Raw genomic sequence first — 21,001 nt, 5'->3', positions numbered from 1 at the left:
GTGCAAAGTAGGCCTCAGAGACTGAAAAAGTTTGTACAGCTTTATTCATGGGAGAGGATGGCGCTGCATGGAGAGTATTGGATGCAAATCGTGATGTGACCAACAGAAAAGGGCGGGGATGATTCTCTAGGAAAGGAATCTAACGAGTGCATGGCATGGCTGGTTAGCACTGACAGGACTTTAACTTTGCTGCTTCCTCTTCAAAGCCTCCACCAGGTCGTTTTTAAGAGCTTCTTGTTTTGATTTGTCTGCAAAAGTCTGCACAGACCTGTGGGGAAGAAGGAAATGGGGGTCAGGGGCAGTGCAGGGCAGGGCAGGGCTGGGAGTCAGGAGGAAGGAGAAGCCCCTGAGCCCAGGCTCAGCTCTGCCTGCTGGAGCCCAGGAAGCAGAAGTGAAGTGACCACTCAGTGAGAACACCAAGCCAAACTCACTCTGGCAAGGAAGGCACCAAAGGCTTCCCCAGCAGCTCCGCTCAGCCCCGGCTGCAGGGAGAGTCCCAAGGTTTCTGTTACAGACTGCAGAGCCCAGCATCCCACAGCCAGGGGGGTTACAGCTCCTGCCCCTGCTCCTGCTGCTGCCCCCAGATGCAGAGAAAACCCAGCCCCACCCAGGGAAGGGCTGGGCTGGGGAGCTCTGACCCTTCTGTTCACCCAGGGTCACCTCGGAGCCCCCTCCAGCCTCTGCACCAGGGGAAATGGCAGCTGGAGGTTCTGCTCTCAAATTTGCCTTTTTTGTACTTTCCCTAAGGAATGAGTGATCAAAGCAGCTGAAGAACAGAGACACTGTCACAAGGTTATTGCAGGGATTCCCTTTGCCTGAGAGAACAGAGGAAAAGCTCCACCTGTCAGGAATCACCTGGGATCACTGCCCTGGGAGATGCCTGTGGAGGAAGCTCTGATTTCAATAAGACAATAAGAAATTTCCACTTTTAAAAAGGCCCCTCTTAAATAAATTGATAGAATGGGTTCTATCCAGGACCAAACTTCTCCAGAGTGGCTACCACAGAGCAGTGGTAGGATTCAGCTGGGTAGAGTTTCTCCCCACCTAAACCACATTTCACAGCCTTTACAGCACCTGGGAGAGTGGAAGATCTCCCTGCCCATGGCAGGGGGTTGGAACTGGATGAGTTTCAAGGGCCCTTCCAACCCAAACCAGTCTGGGATTCTGTGATTCAGAGCAACCTCATTTTCCCTGGTTGCTGTCTCCTGTAAGCAAGGCTGCTCTTTGTGGTGGTGATTTTCCAACCATTTTTGTAACAGTATTTCCATTCTCTTGTCTCTGGAGACTTCTGCTGCTTTAATAAAAACATATACATTTATATTTGCATTTGTCACAGGCTGAAGAAGTGGTTCTTGGCCACTATCAACAAGTAGTGAGTTTCCCCCTTCGTCAGCTGAAGTGTTTGAAACAACGTCTGTAACTGGTTAGGAAGGGAGTGGAAGGTTAAGGAGGCTCAGGGTTAGTCACTGCCCTGACACTCAGAGCTCCAGAGCAATGAGCACAGCACCAGATCCCTCTGGAGGCTGTGCAGAGCACGAGCAGGGGAGGCTGGCAATGTCTGAGTGAGCCTGAGCAGGACTGAGGCTCCAGGGAAGCTCAAACTCCAGCAGGCTCACAGGGGAGGTGTGAGGTGAGCACACCTTTACTCTCAAGTCATGGAAGAACCAGAATCTTTTTTTTTCCAAACTGTGACACTCCCAGGATTTCATTCTGCAGGGAGTACACTGGGATTCCAGGGAATTTCTCCATGAAGTGGAATACCACAGGTGTACAGAACTGCTGGTGCCCAAGGGACAGAGTCCTGGGGCTGCTGGATGGAATCAGCCCAATCCCACAGCACTCCACGTGCTCCTTTCCTGCTCCCAAGCCAGAGTGCAAAGTGGTAAATCCTGCCCCAGTTCCGAGCATGAGGATTCCATGAGGGAGGAGAAAACACTGAAAACAAGAACCCCAGCACTGAGCCAGCCCCAGGAGGCTGGGCTGGCTGCTCCCTGTGGGATTAGGGGTTAGTTCTTCCCGTTACCATGCAGGGGCTGGGCTGGTGAGTCCTGGTTTAGTGCTGGCTCACACCTCACAGGCAGCAGGGGTACCTGGATTGGTTTAGTTATCAGGCTGGATGTAGATCTGGCGCTGGGTCAACACTTGAGAAAGTTCCCTCTGCAACTGCTTATACTTTTGGTTGTCAGGAATAGCATCGATAGATCTACAGAGAGCAGTGGGAAACCAGGGAGCAAACAGGGAAAAGAACAGTCAGAAGAACTTGGTAACACAGAGCTGGGGCTCTGGGGAGCTCCAGGGACGAGAAGGGGACACACACAGGAGAGAAGGAGCAGGGACAGGCTGGAGGAGCCTGGGTGGTTCCTGCACACAGGGCCAGGACTCTGAGGGATGGGGAGAGAGCAGAGATCCAACCACAGCAGCTCAAGGCAACGTTCACAAGAGAAAGGCTCAATTACAGATTACCTCTGATGGAATTAAAGCTTCCTGCCTAAACCCTGCTCAGCACAAAGGAAACTGAGGCTGGTTTGTCCTGGGCTTGGGGCAGAACCCAGAACCCCTCCCACAGCTCCTGCTGCTCCCTCTGCCCATACAGCAGCACCAATATTGAATTAACACCATTTTTCTCTCTTCTTCCACATCTCAGTGAGTGAGGGAAGAGCAGAGCATTTATTTGTGCCCTTTGGTTATTCTACATTACCACACTGTGCTGGGAGGTCTCTCTGTACTTTAAAATGAAGTGATTTGGCATCACAGTGATTTCCTCTGTGAGCATAAGAATTACCAGCTTGGGATCTCCATGTCCAATTCCTGTCCAGGAATGAGCAGGGGCTGAACAGCACAGCACAGTTTCCCCACAGAAAGGCACAGGGAATTTAATCTCTTCTCATACACTGTATTTTGACCAGTGGTGTTGAGAGAAAGACAGAATTTAAAACAAAATCTAAATACCACAAACCACTCCTGTCATGACTTAATTCTGGGAATATTTTTAAGGACAGTAGAAAGAGAAGACAGAATTTAAGGACTGTGAATAAAACAAATGAAAAATAATCCAAAAATACAAGTGTTAGTTGGGCTGTTTTACTCCTGGTGAGGAAACAAGGGATTAAAACATTGCTTCAGATTTCTGCCACAGAAGAGTTCCCTGAACTCCACACAACAAAAATTGTCCCACAGCACAGGGAGGGGAAAACCAAGCAGCTCAAGGCTGGGGTGGCACTGCAGGGATGCAAAGGGTCCCTTACCTCAGCCCATTGACGATGTCCTTTGTCTTTCCAAAATAAATCTCGTTCAGTGTACTTCTGATTTTGTTTTCCATGTCCTGGAAAAGAAAGCAGCACAGCAGCTCTTCAGTGCCCTCACTGTGTGCAGGGATGCTGCAGCACCAGGGCCACTCTGAGCACAGCCCCTGGAGCACTGCCTGCCCACAGACCCCTGGGCCCAGCCCCTGCTCCCATCCCAGCACTGGGGCTTTGTCAAATTTCCTGAAAAATCCCATCCCCAGGATTCTTCTCCTGGGAAGCTGAGGAGCCTCAGAGAAAAAGGAAAATAATATGATCTGATTGCTTCTCCTGTGTTTTGCTGCTTTGGAATGAGGTTGGAGATTGTTTATCCAAGAGGTGCCTGTTTGATTGGTGTCATGTGAATTGTTCTGAGTTAATGACCAATCACAGCCAGCTGTGTCAGGACTCTGGCAGCAGTCACGAGTTTTCATGATCATTCTTTGTAACCTTCTGTCTGTATCCTTTCTCTGTTATTTAGTATAGTTTTAGCATAATATAATATAATATAATATAATATAATATAATATAATATAATATAATATAATATAATATAATATAATATAATATAATATAATATAATATAATATAATATAATATAACAGCCTTCTAAGAACATGGAGTCAGATTCTCAATTCCTCCTTGGTCCTGGGGACCCAGCAAACACCTCAGGCCTTTGTTCCTGCTCTCCCCTCCCAGCCCATCTCCCCAGCTATGGGAGCTCCGTGCACCACGAGAGGGCAGCGTCTCTCCAGCCCTGCACAGAGGGAGCTGCACCAGCCCAACCTTCCCGTGCAGCTCCCGGCCCTGCACGGCTCCAGGAGCCCAGCCAGTCCTGCAGGACAACCACGAGCCAGAGCTCTGGGCTCAGGAGTGACTTTGAATCCTTGACTTGTTCTTATCAGCTGCACGACAGAGCTCTGAGAGAGATCTTGTAACAAAGCAGCTTTTTTCATTGCTTTCACTCCAGCAAACAACTTTTAAAAGGGATCACAAAAGAAGCAGCTGCCTTTCTTTAATTTCCCAGTTCCCTAAAGATGCATCAGAGTTGAGAATTTTCTCCTTTCTTGGCTATAACAATGAAGAAAATCTGGGACACTTTCAGTCAGGACAGTGCAGTGAAACAGCAAAGTGGTGCTGCAGCTTCTGAGCAGCTCCACTCCTTGGGCTGAGCTTCCAGGGCTGAGAGCTGCCACCAAACCCAACACCAAACCCAGTCCCAGGGCGTTTCATAAACACTGGATCCACACTGAACTTTCAGTCCAAGGGACAGTGCTGTAGCAACCTGACTCGAAATAATTCTCCCCAGAAGTGGCTGCAAAAGCAAACCTGAGAGTAGAAGTTGTTCCTTGGTGCTCAGGAAGGGAGCACCCCTTTTCTCCCACTGCAGGGCTGAGCAGGAGACAAGGGGCAGAGGGTGGCTTTGTACCCAGACAGCTGGGAGGGAAGGAAGGAGGTGGAAGGACCACACACCCAGCAAGAACAGGAATCACTAAGTTATTTGTAAAGAAAAATGCAACAAAATTCCAAGGAATGGGAGCAACTGTGGGCAGCAGAAGCTGCACTCACCTCTACCAAGCGGCCGATGTTGGCTATGTGTGGGGAGGAGTCACTCACAGTCTCATCCTTCTCCATCTGCAAAGGAAAGCACAGATCCATCCATCTCAGGGAGCTGGGGGCAGGGCAGGGCCCAGCAGGGCTGGGAGAGGGGCAGTCACCACCTCCCCCATGTGCCAACACAGGAGAAGGTGCTGAGAAAGCCCCAGCATTCCCCACAGGCACAGGCTGGCAGGGGAGATGTGGTGGAATAAAAAGCCAGGAATGGCAAGAGCCCCTCTGCAGACAGGCCCCACAAGAGCCACCCCCTCCCAGCACAGAGCAGCCAAGTGTCCTTTGCAGGAGAAATTCAGAGCTGGAACAACTCAGGGGTGCAGTGACAGCACAGCCCCAGTGCAGGACCTGGACAGGACTCAGCTCCTGAGCCAGCTCAGCTCTTCCAGCCCAACCCCAGAGCTGCAGCACTCCCTGGATTCCATCTGGCTGTGCCTGATGGAGCACCCAGCCCTGGCCCTCCATGGTCTGTGTGCTCTGTGTGCTGTGGGGGCACCAGTTCTGGGTTTCCCTGGCTCTGGGTTGAAGACACTTGAGATGACAGTTCTTGTTCAGAGTCAGGTGTTTATTGTTTCTTACCAGTAAAACAGTCTCACTGCTGTGAGTTGGGCAGATTTTCATTAGAAGGCACAAAATGGCCAACAATCTCTTGGTACAAGGTCTTTTAAGACTAAATTATCCAATTAAGAGCTGACACCTGGATTATTTTCCCTTTTACCCCAATAACTGATCCCAAAGAGCCCCCAATGCAGACTTTTCTGCCCAATTACAAAATGCCACCCAAACCCATGGAGAAGGAGGAAGAAGAAGCATGAAGAAGAAACCCTGGAGGTCTACAAGGACAACACCCTGTGCCCTGCATCTTGCTGCCATCCAAAACATACTAAAAATCCCCAAACCTCAATTTCTCACCCAGTGATCCACCTACACTACTCTCTATAATCTATTTCACACTTTTGTGGATTCCAGTCTATCTTGAAGTCTGGGAAACTTTCTCCATGGATGAGGGTCAGAGTCAGTGCTGCCCTGGGGGTCAGGGCACCCCAGAGCAGACTCAGAAATATTCCCAGAGCCCTGGGTTTCCTCAGTGTGCTCAGCAGAGTCCATCCTCCCCAGCTCCTGAGGTGTAACTGTGGCCAGGACACAGCCAAGTGCTCAACTGTGAACATCAGACCCAGGAACCTCAGCAGGATTTGCTGAGACAGCAAGAAAACAAAACTGGGAGACAAATGCAGTGGGAAGAACAGTCTTCAAAGGATTTCACTAATCCCACTGAATTCTCTCATCCATCTGCTCCTATCCCTCCCTCAGGGCAGAGTTTAAAATCTGGGCCAGCCACAGGTTTGTTCTAATAAGCCAAGGCTGGAACAGGCTTGGGGAAGCGTGTAATTTAGCTGGACCCCTGGAGGCAAGAGATAACCTGGAAGAGGGGGAGAAAGAGCAGCAGGACGTTTCATTTTGCCTTCAGACTGTTTCCATGGAATGGAGACACTGCCTGGAGAAGGGCTCCAGCTGCAGTGCAGGGACAATGCAGACCTGACCCACACCAACACACCCATGGGGAGCTGGAGCCATCAGCAAACTGCCCCAATGTGGGGCAGCTGGGAGCTGGCAGAGGGGCAGGCACTGCCACAGGCTCCCTGCTTGCCTCCTCCACACCTGGACAGGCTCAGCTCTGGTTAAGAAGCAGAATCTGAAAATAGATTTTTTTTTAATAAAAAAACCCTGTATATTATTACATCTCCATAAAAACTGCTGCCAGAAGGAAAACATTTTTATGTGCTCTGGAAGGCCAGATGTTACAAGAGGCTGTTTAATGGAGTGCAGAGTCAAGATCAGCCATGTCCTACAAACAGTTGGGTTTTGAGTTGTTGGGGTTTTTAAAGGTTCCTTCCTGTGGCTGGCACTGCTCAGGCTCAGGCAGCAGCAGCACTTCTGCTGCTCAAATAGAGCTGGGTTTGCTCTGAGGGGAAATTCCCACTACAGGCTGAGTTCAGGAGCAGCAGAAGTGCTCTGGCACTGCCCACTGCCTGCTGGGCTCAGCCAAACCCAGGGGGAGCCCAGTCCCAGCCCAGTCCCAGCTCCTCAGTCCCAGCCCAGTCCCAGCTCAGCCCCAGCTCCTCAGTCTCAGCTCAGCCCAGTCCCAGCCCCAGCTCAGCCCAGTCCCAGCTCAGCCCCAGCTCCTCAGTCTCAGCTCAGCCCAGTCCCAGCCCAGTCCCAGCTCCTCAGTCTCAGCCCAGTCTCAGCCCCAGTCCCAGCCCAGTCCCAGCCCAGTCCCAGTCCCAGCCCAGTCCCAGCTCTGTCTCAGCTCAGTCCCAGCTCAGTCCCAGCTCAGTCCCAGCCCTGGCTCCCCTCCTGGCTCCCCCAGCCATCTGCTCCAGGCTGACTCACAGGGACACTCACTAATCTCACTCCTCTGGGCCATCTCCAGGGCTCCCTGCTCACTTGGGATGTTTCCTGCACAGAATAAAGCAGCTGCCTGGGCTTTCTGTAAACATTATTTGGAGGAATAATATAAAGAGGGACATTTAAGCTGGAAAAACACTTTGTTTCATCGTGAAAGTGTCTGAAAATACCAGCAAAGGTAGAAGGGAACTCATCCTCCATTTTGCTCTGAAAAGCCAACAACACCCACAGCTGCTCTGGCCACGGAGCAAAGTGAAAATCCCTTTAATGAAACACAAACAGCAATGTGTGCCAAGGGCTCCCAAAGCCACAGGCAGGCTGAAGGCTCCAGGTGGAAAATATGTGGAATTATTTGGATATCAGTAAGGCAGAATTTGGCCTGCCCCTCCAGCATTTATTCCAAACTACAAGCAGTAAGTGAAGGCTGTGATCTCTGCAGGGTTGGAGCCTTGTAGGAATCAGCTGAGAACTGAGCCCACCCCTCCACAGAGATTTGCTCTCAGCAGTGTAACCAAATTTCCCATTCCCTTTGCCAAACTGTCCAGCCAAAACCATGGGCAAACCTGGGCTGCACAACCTTCACCTGCCTCCACTGCTCTGCTCCCTTCTTCTCACCTCTTCCAAAACTGAACCTCTGTGAAATCCACAGGGTCCTCAAAGCCCATCCCACTGCAGCCCTGCCATGGCAGGGACACCTTCCCCTGTCCCAGGTGGCTCTGAGCCCTGTCTGGGACACTGCCAGGGATCCAGGGGCAGCCTGAGAGCAGCCAGGGCTTCCCCACCCTCATGATGGAAAGAGAAGTGAGGCAGCAATAATTCCCTGGACAACCCCTGGCAGCACATCCCTGCTGTCCCCGCACTACAGAGACTCCAGGGCACTGTAACTGCTGAGGGGGAGCTCAAGGACCACAAGAAGAAACCACTGGTGGAAAAACAAAGTTACAACATCTGGAAGTCGGTGGGATGGGCTTTTCCATGAAAGCTGCCCTTGATGGAAATGGATGAGTCTCCTGATTGCTGAGCACAGGGATTTCCCTGCATGATAAATGGGGAATGGCTCTGCTGGGGTTTCACTGAGCAGCAGCAGATGCCAGGGCAGCTCTTCCTGCAGGCAGGGATTGCTCTGTCTGCACAGTCCAGCCTTCATCCAGCTCTGCAAAACCTTCTGCCCTCGCTAGAGAGTGTTCCAAGTTCAAAAATCAACCTCAGTGCTCCTTTCATCCCAAATCTCAGCCCTCAGGAATCAGCCTCCTCATCATCACCCTCAGGAATGGATTCTTTTAGTTCCTCTATTTAGTTCCCCATGACTTTGCATCCTCCCCTTCCCACGTCTCCCCATGTAAATAAACTCCAGGACTGAGCCAAGCTCCTGCTCAGCACACGCCCCTGGCCAGGGCACAGAGCCAGGGTCTGTGCAGGGGACACACAGGGGAGGCACCTGCTCCTGCTGCAGAGCCCTTCAGCAAAGCAGGGCTGCTGAAAGTCTGCACAGGTCTGCCAGGAAAGGGGAACCCTTCACATCTCCTGTGCACCAGGGGAACAGGACCCACAGCTGCTCTCCCTCCCTCCAGTAAAGGGCAGCCTAATGAAAGCCCCGAGTGCGAGCGACACGAGCGGCTCCAAGGTACACACAGGGCCAGGAGCCCCAGAGCTGCCAGGGAACAACATCTGCCAAACATCTGGCCTCAATCAGGAGGGCTGGGAGGTACCTGCAGTCCCCAGAGAACGTGCAAGGTAATTGAAAAGCTGCTGGCACGTTTCATTTCCCTGCAAGCCCTGCTCCCTGCGTCCTCTCTGGCAGTGTTGATGTAGAACAATGTTTATTCCTAAAAATTCCAGCCAAACCCCCTGGGCAAAGGAGAGGCTGTGCCACACAGAGGCACTCTGCAGCCAGGACCTAATGAGCTTCCAGGGTGAAGATGTCACCTCAACTTTAACTGCCCCAAAGTTTTCAGGGCAGGATTAATCCACGGATCCTGAGTGCCTCAAGCTGGCTAAGAGCTGATCTCACTCCCTCCAGGTAAATTCATCCCTGCACACACATGAAGCAATTATGCACACAGGTAAATTGTACAAAGGAGTGGATGTGGCAGCACACAGGGGTTTGTGCTGCACACTCCTGTGTGTGTATGAACACCCATTCCTCTACTGGATCCGGACAGAATCTGAAATTCTGTAACTGAACTGATACAGCAAAAGCCTGAAATTCCAAAGTGCACCAGGTCAAGTAAATTAAAGCTACACTAAGATGAGTTTTCAGCTTCCCAAAACAGGCTGAATCTTCTCTGTCTCCCACTTTCCTTTTTCTGTCCACTCACAAATGTAAAATGTTTTTTTTCTTCCTAGAAATAGAGACAACTCATATTGTAGCAGACAAAAAACTGCACTGGGGAAATCAAGGAAAAGTAGTTCAAGGCACTGGAAGAGAGATGTCAACTCCCAGTGCATAAAATAAAACAGACACAGGCCAGGGATGTGACCTCTGAGCAGAATCTGCCCAGGAGGGACCAGCACGTGGCCCCAAGGCAGCTGTAGGAACACTCCAAGAGAACCCCACAGTCCTGGAGTGGTTTGGGTTGAAGGATCAAAGCCCATCCAGTGCCACCCCTGCCATGGCAGGGACACATTTCACTGTCCCAGGCTGCTCCAAACCCCACCCAGCCTGGCCCTGGACACCCCCAGGGATCCAGGTGCAGCCACAGCAACAAACACGAGGTCTTGAGAGAGGAAAAATCCTTCTCAAAAACTGAGGGCAACATTTAGGAACAGCCCAAGTGAGAGCCTTACAGGAAGGACCCTGGGGATATTCAAGACAGGCAGAGTTTTTCCAAATGGCCTTGACAAAGGCAACAAAACCCTTGTGTGGGGTTGTGTGGGGTGCAGGGCAACGATCTCACCTGCAGAAAACAGCTATTTCTAGAGCCTCATGCAGCTCCATCTCCACCACGTGGCATTCCCTGAGCTGCTCCTCTCAGGTCAATCCCTCCATCAGCAGCCAGCAATGCCCTGTGTGCAGCCATGAGGCCAAAGTGGTTTTGGAGCAATGGCTCTGAGCAGAGCTCCCTGTGCAAGCACTGAGGCTGCTGTGCCATCAGCTGTGAGCCAGGCCATGAGCAACACCTCAGCAGCTTCCTCTCAAACACAAGGACATCTGCTACTCTCATTTAGGATCAAAGGTGGCCAAGTAAATGCTGACTTGACCAAAACTGTGCAAATTTACCATGGACAAAGTTTTTTCAAAACATCACTGATACCTGTCAAAGTGAAACTGTAACAGGCTATTCAAGAGGAAACTAAAACCAACTCTGGGTGGCTCATTTTGCTGCAGGCTGCATAAAAGGCTGATCAAAAAAGGAGAAGTAAAACTTGCAGAGCTTGGGTGATGTGGCACACTGGATTCAGAGCCAAGTCCAAGCCCTGCACTCAGTTTAGTTCAGCTGCAGGTGAATTTCAGCTGGGGACAAACAGCTCCTCCTCACCCAGAACAGCTGAGGGCAGTGTGGAGACTGCAGGTAATTGAAAGGTAAAGCTTCTGCAGTTTCCAGTTTCCCAGGGCTCTGCAGGATCCAGAACAGATCCAGAACAGACCCAGAACAGCTGAGGGCAGTGTGGAGACTGCAGGTAACTGAAAGGTAAAGGTTCTGCAGTTTCCAGTTTCCCAGGGCTCTGCAGGATCCTGTCCCACCCCAGGCTGGGATGTGCCCCAGGCCCCCGTTTGTGCATCCTCACCCAGCACTGCTCCTGACACTGCACCAGCCCTGCCTTCCTGCACCACATCTGCATCCACTGTTCTGCTGTGAAATGCTGACAGGGGCATCAATCTCCCCCTGCAGCTTGCAGAGGGAAAGTCAAAGCAAGCAAGGGCCAGCACTCGGGCCAAGGTGCACTGAGGACAGCCCTTGTGCACAGGCCCTTGTTTGCCTTGGCCCAGCTGCTGCTCAGGGCCATGGCCAGAGTCAAGGCCTTGGCCTGCACTTCACAGCTCCCATTTACAGCATCAGCAGGGCCTGTGATTAAATATTTGTCCGGGTCACCATAACTCGGGTGTAATTACTGCAAAAAGAGTCAAAAAAAGGCTCAAAACTCTCTCCAGATGCCTTTTTCCTTCACTTGCTTTTCCATCAGCTTCTTCAATGTCAACAACATGGAAAGAAAAATCACCCAGGCTGGGGCAAGCTGTGCAAGACTAACCCAGTTTCAGTCCCTCAGCAATCCCAGACCCTCCTTGGCTTCACCTGGCTCAAACCTGCTCAGAACCAGGAGGTTTTTAACAGAGTCTGCATTGTCCTTTGTATGGAAAGCCCCAGTCTGCCCTGGGAAGGCTCATAAAGGAGTTTCAGCTGCTGCCAATCTCTCCAGTCACTCATGACCTTACAATGTGCCTCCTGTCCTGCAGAGTTGATTACTCTGCTCCAGCCACTGACTTGCAGAGCCCAGAGCAAGCCCAGCTCATCAGCAGGCAGGAGAAGGCCCTGGCAGGTGGTGGGGCAGCAGCAGCAGCCTCATCCAAGGCAGCCCAGCTGAGCAGATCCTGCCTGTCAGGGACTGCAGCACTGCTGAGATCTGCCAGCCTGGTGAAAACCTTCCTGGTGAAAAGCAGCTCTCAGGAGGCAGACAAAGTCATTAATGCTGGCACAAAACCCCCAGATGTTTAGGACAGATTTATCTTATTGTTCTAGGAGATTTTTTTTTAAATCAGTGTTCTGGTACTGCAGGGAGAAAGCACTAAAGGAAGACACCATGTAATTGATGTCCTTAAAAAAATCTTACTGTCAGTGCAAAATACAGGTTTGTTCTCAGTGGTTTAGCTGGCTTTTAAAAGAGAGTAAGAAAAGAAGTCATCCTGTATTTTTACAACCCTGTTGGAATCTTCCAGTGAGAAAATGGGCAAATCTTACAGATAAAAAAATCTGTAACACACATGGAAGAATAAAAATTCAGGAATACCAAAAGACACACTGAGACTTACAAGCAAGTCTGAACTCCTGCTGGATGTTTTGTATTTTTAATTGCAAGCCCCAAAGTGTCAAGCACAGTTCAAGGGGCTTTCTGCTGATTACCCACTGCATTCCCCATTTCACTGGGCTGCAGAACAGCAGCAGAAGAGATGTTCATGCAACAGCTGACAAAGCCAAGGCTCTGTGCCTGCCTGGGGCTGCCCAGGCCTGAGGAGGACACAGCCTTACCTGTCTGGTGAGGCTCCCCCCCAGGTTCATGGTACCAGAGCCAGTTTTGTTGGTCTGCAGCCACAGCATCACTGTGGAGGTCAGCTTGTAATGGGCAGTGCGGCCACTGGACTTCTCCTGCAAGTGCAAGGGAACAAAAAGGGACAGAGGCAGGAGGTTAAAATCCCTCCTAAAGCTAAATGGGGGCTGGCACACCCCACAAGCAACAGGCCAGGTAAGTCTAACCCCCTCACACAGCACAGCCTCTTACAGACAATTCTAAGTGTGCTCATTCCTCTAATTTTCCAAAGCAAATCTAGTTGGAGCAATTCACTCTCCTAATACCTTGTTTTTATTACCTAATTAGTGATATTTATCTGTAGCTCTTTATGTTAAAAAACCCCCACATCTCGGGATCACATGCACAGAAAGTAACATACTTTCAATTCTTCTGGGATTCTTTTTGATTACAGCCCTGACTTATCTCTATCCAAATTGCTTCGGGGCATTTTCAAAAATTAACAAGGGAAAGAAGTTTACAGCCCTGACACAGTATTGCATTGTTCAGTGGAACACCTGTGCTCCTTAATTGTCTGGAATTAAGTGGGTTTTGTTTTCACTGGGGTGTATCAGCTGCCCCAGAGGCTGTACCTGAACCTCCACCACGTGGATGGAATCCCAGCATCCCTTAATCTTCTTTGATCCATCTCCAGCTTTCTTAATGAGGATCACCCCAGCAAAGCCATGATCCAGATCCCAGAGGTAGACAGAGGAGACTCCACCTTCAAAATACCTGCAGGATGCAACCCAAAGGCAAGTTAAAAGCAAGCAGGACCCAAGCCAGAGTCAGATATCAATAATAATAATCTTAAATAAGCAGAATTTCTAAGTCCTAATACAGATTTGTTTTTTCTTTCAAGACAGCACACTCTCTCAGTTACACACCCAGAAACACAGCACTTCAAATCACTTCATAATGCAGAGACTTTATTGCAAAACAACTGCACATGTCTCTGAAGGAGAATAAAGGTCTGGTGAGAAGCAGAGCTATTTACAGATTTCTACAGGACTTGAGCAAACAATTCCTCTGATTCCAATTACCTACAACAGCTGGTAAAAGCACGAGCTACAAAGTGGGCTGAGAGTAAGGCTTTATTTTACAATCTGGTCTTTTTCCCCCTCTTCTCCCTTGCTATTGGCAAAGTCTGGAAGTTCTTTACAGCAAAGTTCACTAATTAAGACAAAAGGGAGCAAGTAAGTAACTTTATGTTGCTGCCTCAAAAGTCTGTGTGAAGCTGACGTTGATTTACTGCAAAGGGAGCTGAACTGGAACCAGGGATCTCAGAAATGTAGAGATGCTGTTGAGGTTTTATTATTCCAGCATCAGGTATGGGAAAGAAGAGAAAATAAGCCAGACTGCCTCAATCTCAGGTGTCTTTTGCTGAAAGTGCACTCAGAAAACCAACCAAGCAATGGGATCTGCAGAGCCCCACTCCCTCTAGGAGACACTGGTGCAGATGGAAAATGCACTTCATAAAATAATGGTAAACAACCCATCTGTTGGAAGAAAGGAGTAATTCTGTCTTCTAGAAAACTGGAATTGCAACCACAGCATTCTACCCCTTCCATTCTCAAGGTACCAAAGCCATGAGGAGGATGAAGGAAAAGGGAAGAATAAATACTCCTTCATGGCACACAACCTCACACTCAGGGGGGACCATGGCACACAAGGATCATGTGAAAGGAGGAGAGGAAACATCATAAACTTCATCAACAACATGAAATGTTGGTAGTCAGACTTTTCATTGCCTGCAGGAGGGCAAAATCTCATCATGCAAAGACATGAGGAGGTGCCAGGACTGGCAGCTCCCAGGCAGATCAACCTGTCTGAGTCCTGCCTCTGTCACACACATGTGGGAGTGACCACTCACTCCTTCTGCCACAGAGCAAATCATCCCTCACGGCCAACATGAAAAATCATCAACCCTGCCCTCCTTTGTGCTTCCCTCCTTCCTAACCCTGGGCCTTCCACTTGGGAATGGTGCTTAAAAGGCAATTTACTGCAATTTGGAGTTCCTGGATTACCCCTAAGCACTGTGGGTTAAAGCACACCAACCCCTCCCTTGCCAGCAGTCAGGAGAAAAGACACTGGAAGTGAATTCCAGAGACACTTCCAGCACATTCCCTGCACCCACAGATCAGCTCATTACCTTGTTCAAGAGGGCAGAGTCACCAAAGAGCCCCAATTCCCTTTAACTGCAGACACCCAAGCCTTTCCCAAACCACTGCTGACCTCAGGAGGGGTAAATAATTTCCTATAAACTCACCACAGCCTTTTATTTCTAATGGGTGGCTCTGCCTCTCCTCACCAAGCCCAGCCCAGGCAGTTCAGGACCCACTGTCCTGGGGCATTGCCAATCACTGATAACACAGCCCTGGAAAGCAAAGCCCAGCCACACTAAAGCCAGGCTTCCAACAGGCAACTTCAACCTAACAAACCAACAAACACCCTCTTTACATCCCCTGGGGTGTAATGCACAAATGGATTTTGGTTAATGCACTTAAATTCCAGTCCTGCAGTGAACCTCAGCTCCAACCTAAGCCACCCTTCCTTCAGCAGTGGGAATCAGAGGCCAGAGAGAAGCAGCTATTGTCCCTTCTCAGAGTCAGATTCTTTAAAAAAATATATATAATATATCCTTTTTCATCTACAGAATCAGTGAATTCACTCAAAATGAGCTGGCAGTCACTGAGAACATTACAGTGTGCACAGACAGTTTCCCCATTACCCACTTTATGACCTTGCTACAAGCATGAAACATTAATTAAGAGAGGGACCGAAACAAGGTTTTGGGAAATTTATTCTTACCTACTGTACTTTGATCCTAATGACATGAAACAGGAAAAAAATAATTTTTATGTGGTTCACCTTTATGAGATTTTACATAAAGGCTTTTGTGGGTATTTTAAGAATGTGCTAAAATGTTGTCTGAAACCACATAAAACCATGTGAAGAACCTCCCGCCAGAACCAACAGCGCACACATGGAAACGCTTTCAGGGCCTTTGGAGATCTAATGAATCAAATATAGAATTAATACTGTTTTAAATACCAACATGCAATTTCAATAAAGCTGCTCTGCCATGGCCAGGCCCAGGAACTGGAGGCTGGAACAACAATGCCAGTGACTGAATCCAAGGCACGCCAGGATATACATTATCCAAAGGCTCCCAAATCCCCTCCTCCTTCATGGGGAGGAATATATTGTATATATATATATATATATATATACAATATATACTGCCTTTCACCTTCAAATAGCACTGAAGTGGGATTTCTGAACCTCAGAAAGTCACAGTTGGATATGAGGGGAACATTCCTGGCTTTTTAAAATAAAAATAAAGAGGTGCCACGGGCTAATTGGTCCATAATAGAAAAGGGGATGATAGATTGGGAGGAATTTCAATTGACATTGGTGGATTTGGATTTGCTGCAGGAGGGCTGGGCCCCCTCCAAGAAACTCCTTCACCATGGACTGAAATGCAGCACATACTGAAATGCAAGCAGGAGAGGAACCAGCTTGGAAAAGGCCCCAGGAAGGCACAAACTGGGACCTTCTCTGCTAAAGAAACAGAAGGACAAGGCAGAGCAGAGCCACACACAGCAGAGTGCACTGGACACAGCTCCTGCACTGACCACCTCCTGCCTTAGTGTCCTGCTGTGATGCCCCTCCCCTGATCCTCCTGCACAGCTGTGGCTGGAGAAGGCAATCTGTCTTCTTTGGGAGCTGCAATCTCAGAATCCTCGAGGCTGGAAAAGCCCTCTGAGGTCATCAAGCCCAACCATCAGCCCAGCACCACCATGTCCAGCACTAACCCACAGCCCCACAGCTTTTCTGAACACTTCCAGGGCTGGTGACTCCACCACTGCCCTGGACATCCTGTTCCAATGCTTTACAACCCCTTCCCTGAATTTTTTTCCTAATATCCAACTTAAATCTCCCCTGGCACAAGCTGGGAGGCCATTTCCTCTTATGCCCTGGAGAAGAGACCGACCCCCATTTGGCTACACTGCCTGTCCCAAAGCAGCCAAGCAACCAGCAGATACCTTTGGGATGGTCAGGAGCCTCAAGTAGGAGGAATTCCTATTGTGGTACCTCAGAAACATCCCAAGGGACAAACCATTCTCAAGGGACAGCTTCAGAGCAGAGCAATCACTGCTCTCAGCCTAAGGACACCCATCAGTCCAGGATGTTCCAACCAAGATCAATCAGGCTTTACCTACAGACAAAACTTTGTTACAAAACAATGAAAAATCCGTTTATGGTTGTCATATCCCTTTATTAACAAGGAAAACACTGATATCATAGTTGATAACTGTGATAAATGATATCATAGTTGATAACTATGATATCATTTATGATATATATTTTATATATATATATATATATATATATATATATATATATATATATATATATATATATATATATGATAAATGATATCATAGTTGGGTTCAGTTAGAAGGACCTTAAAAGATCATCAAGACCAAGTGACATCCCTGTCCTTGGAGAGGACAGCCAGTGCTCTACCTCTAAATAACATTTCATAAGGCTGTCCAGGAAGGTGACTAAAAGGCAAAAGGCCCAAAGTAATCATTCATTCCCTTTACAGAATTCAGAACAGCAGTTCACTCAAAATCAATTATAGTTTTAATGTCATGATCAAACACTGAGTTTTTATATCTGTTACTCATCAACCACTCCAGAACTCCTGGAAAAAGCTGTTTTATACAAAAAATGTCACACTTAAGACTGACCTACTTTGCAAATGCAAGAATAAAAGAAAATATTTAAGCTAAGAGTGATCCAAAGCTTTATGAAGTGTTTGAAGTTGAAGCGGGTGGAGACACAGGATGGAAACTTGTCTGAGGAGCAGGAGCTGTACCCATGAAATAGAGGCTGTGGCCAGAACAAAGCTGCAACTTCAAGAGGGATGTGATAGGGGAGGAAATCCCCCAGCTTCCAGCACTGCCTTCAGGGAAAGAGGGCAGATGAATCACTTTGTTTTGGCACTGAGGGACAGCCCAGGAAGGCCCCATGACCCTCCTGATAATGTTCCTCTCCTCCAAGCCTCACCAAAAGGTCCTGGACACTGTGTGGAGAAAATGACTTTCCACCACACAGCAATGAAAAACAAGCTCTGACTTTCAATTACACCTCAGAAGCAAATCGTTCATCCATAAAAACATTGGTGTATTTTCCAGTAAGTAGCTGAGAGCCAGAGACAAAAAGTCTGTGGCTTATGGCTCTCCCAACCCCCTGATGCCAAAGCACCAGCACCTGGAACCTCAGCCTGGCTCTGCAAACCTTCCAAAGGCTTGCACAGGGTTTCAAACTGGCTCATTTAAAGCAGAAAAATATATTTTCTTTTATTCCCTAAAGGTCACATAGTTATTTCTTCCAGCTACAGAAGTTCAGCACAGAAAGGGAAAAGTCTCCAACTATTTACATCAACAGACTTCCAAGAAAACTGGCATTTAAAAATCCTACCCCAAAGGAAAATACTGAGCATTCAGCTCACATGTTTTTACAAGAGTGACAATGACTGAAGTCACAGCGTGAGCAGCTGGTGTCTCACAGCAACCCAAAACATTTCCTAAATGCTGAGGTGAGGAAGCACATTCCAGCTCTCCTGGGAACAGGAGCTGGAGTGCCAAGTGACGTGGCACAACTCCCACCCAGCCCTTCCCCTGTCACCTCCAGCCAGCACAGGAATCACAACAGAAATATGAAGGCAGCGGCAAATTTGAGCAACCCACCTTTCATCAAACCCAAAACACTGCTCAGGTGTTCGACAAATGCCCTGCAACCTCACACCTCAAGGAGGAGGAACAGACTCTTCAGGAGATCAGCTGTCCCTCAATAATTGTTGTGAGTGCTGAGGCTCAGGATTCTCTAATGAGAGGACAGGCTGGTACCAGGAATGAGCAGGATGTGGCACTGCTGGGAGGCCAGGGGATTTACAGCTCCTCTCTCCTTCCCTGGCCCCAGGAGCACAACTTCCACAATCCCACCCAGAGATTAAAATGAAGGTACAATGTCTGTGCACAGCCCAGGGGTTTTGCACCCCACCTGATGAACTCAGCCCAAATTATGCTTGGGGGCTCTGTACAGGTATTTTACAGGAATTCTTTCCAGCATACACAGGTGCAAAAATCCCTGGAGCAAACATACCAATCCACTTAGGTATGTGTAACTTCAATGCCAGTTGTACTTAAAAGCACATCTGGACCACAGTGGGATGACTCAAACTGCTCAGCAGAGCTGTGAAGTGCAGGAACTCTGCAAGGAAGGACAACAGTACCCAAACAATGGGATCCTGAAGGCTCAAAGTCTCCCAGAACTTCCCAGTTTGTGCTTTCTAGCACCTTTCATTACTTAATGGAAAGTGCACTGCTCACGTTTTCCTTCCCATCTGACTGCTCTGGCAGATGGAAACCAATGACCAAATCCCTCTGGAGAAGTCACCTGGAAACAGCTCCATCAGGCAGCTCATGAGCAGGACAAGGGGTCACTCTGGAACGTGTCCAAACCAGGGAGTGCCTCATTAACAGCAGGAAGCTCCCACTGCTTCCAAACCCTTCTCCCATGGCCATCCCTGAAGCACAGACACTGCTGCAGCCACCCTCAGTCTGCCACACTCCACACTCTGCCACTGAAATCCAAACGTGGACAGCAGGGGAACAGGCAGCAGAAATCTTCTGTGTCGTGGTTTAAGTTTGGCAAAATCTTTGGAGGCTGCAGATCTCAGAAGATCTCATGTGACATCAATTCTGTAACACAATTCTGTATCAGGTCTGCCACAAGAAGGCTGCTGCTGTTTAAGTTACTCTGTCCTCAAATTCCATCAATAAAGCACTGCACATTTGTGAGGGCATGAGGTAAATTTCCATTTGTATTATTAGAGACAACCAGTTCAAAAATTCCAGATGACAATAAACTGACAGTTTCAAATTTCATCTCCTTTTTGAATGTAAGTCATTTCTTCCTAGGGATTTAAAGCCTTCAGAGAGCAGTGTTTGAGGACAGTGCTGCATCATCAATGCTGACCTCCTAATCCAAGTGTTCAGTTTTTATGTAATTACAGAGAACCGTGGGAACCCAAGGGAAAAACTCCTCCTCCACCCAACATCTCCGATTCAGAAGATAAGAATGCAGTGTGTGCAGAGCTGCTCCAAAATGGAACTCCCAAAGAAAAAAAATCAGATGAAAAGCAACTGATTTAGTTTTCCAGCATGCCAGTACATTTAATTTTCCCCTCTTTCTAAGAAGATTCTCTAATATTTATCAACAACCTCAATATTAATTCTGCTCTGAGCTGCCCATGGGCACGCTGAGGAGGGGATCCCAACACTGCTCCATTTTCCATATCCAAATAATTTCCTTGGGAAAACAGCATGGCTGTAACTGTAAAAGCACACAGACATGAAAGCAGAGAAAATCTTGGTGGTTTAGACCTGTCTTAGGAGATTTCATCTCACCCTTATTAGGCTGGCCCAAGGCAGGAATCTCCCCTGCTGCCCCAGCCCATGGTGCACATCCCCATGCAGTTTCCTTAGTGCTGGGATGCACAACAAACCCATCTGGATTCAATCTGCAGGGCCCTGGCTGTGCAGGCCCCAGGAACTCCCATGCCCAGGAGAAAGGCAGCACAAAGGGCTGCAGCAGTAATGAGGAACAGGGAGCTGATGGCAATAAAGTCACTTCAAAGCTTTCCAGGGGCTCCCAGCTCAGGCAGCCCAGGTTTGCATCTGAGCACAGGCACAGGGCTCATAAAGGGCTCACAGCTGCAAACCCCTCAGTGAGCTCCAGCCCCATCAACCTGGCCTGGGACACTTCCAGGGGTTGGGCATCCACAGTTTCCTTCTCTGGGCACCCTGTGCCAGGGCAGGCTGTGCTGAAAACCCCCTGGTCACACCTCTGACATCTGTTCTTTACTTGGTGGAGCTGGGGCTCTTCCTGCACAAAGCACAGCAAAGCTGGTCACAGATGGATGCAGCAGTTGCTACAAACCCTGTGGGAAGTGCAGAGTAATTTGTGAGCTGGCCTGAGCTCCTCTGAGAGGCTCTTGGTGTCTGCCAGGGGAGGAGAACTCCAATGGCACCACAGCAGATCTCAGGAACAGCCACAGCCCAAGGACAGCACTAACAGAGGTTTCCATTTTTTCTTATCAGGACAAGTGGACTAAGGCAGTGCCAGAGGTTATTCAAGCACACAATCCAAAATAAACCAGGAAAAAGGGTGAAAACAGCTAAAGAAAGTTGAACTATCCAGCAGTTTATGGGACATCTGAACATGCTCAGTAGAGATGATGGCACAAAATGAGACATCCCTGAGCCCAGCAAAGCCAGGCTGTTCCACAAGATTAAACAGAGTAATAAAAATAAAAAATACACTCAGCCCTTAGCACTCTAAAAATGAAAGGGCAAACTCATCTGTCACTGGGACTTCACTGCTGTGCCTGCCCAAACTCTGGC

At 48.8% G+C, this 21,001-nt stretch overlaps 1 protein-coding gene across 2 annotated transcripts in view; it reads right to left on the bottom strand.

Annotated features, from left to right (window-relative positions):
* Positions 1 to 26: 26 nt before the first annotated feature.
* Positions 27 to 21,001, bottom strand: part of CAPZB (capping actin protein of muscle Z-line subunit beta) — a 62,057-nt gene continuing 41,082 nt past the window's right edge. The window contains exons 5-10 of one of the 2 annotated variants that reach the window (XM_054647687.2): positions 13,115 to 13,256; positions 12,485 to 12,601; positions 4,851 to 4,916; positions 3,246 to 3,322; positions 2,091 to 2,203; positions 27 to 268 (exon numbers count right to left, since the gene is read on the bottom strand). In XM_054647687.2, the coding sequence (XP_054503662.1) occupies positions 2,101 to 2,203; positions 3,246 to 3,322; positions 4,851 to 4,916; positions 12,485 to 12,601; positions 13,115 to 13,256 (505 nt within the window). In that variant the 3' untranslated portion in view covers positions 27 to 268; positions 2,091 to 2,100. The remainder of the gene's footprint in view (positions 269 to 2,090; positions 2,204 to 3,245; positions 3,323 to 4,850; positions 4,917 to 12,484; positions 12,602 to 13,114; positions 13,257 to 21,001) is intronic. The other variant, XM_054647688.2, reaches the window with a different exon arrangement.

The sequence above is a fragment of the Agelaius phoeniceus genome, chromosome 24 (genome assembly GCF_051311805.1).
Source record: "Agelaius phoeniceus isolate bAgePho1 chromosome 24, bAgePho1.hap1, whole genome shotgun sequence".
Classification (NCBI taxonomy): Eukaryota; Metazoa; Chordata; class Aves; order Passeriformes; family Icteridae; genus Agelaius; species Agelaius phoeniceus.
Note: the sequence above shows the minus strand (reverse complement) of the source record. Positions and strands in the feature narration are given on the sequence as shown.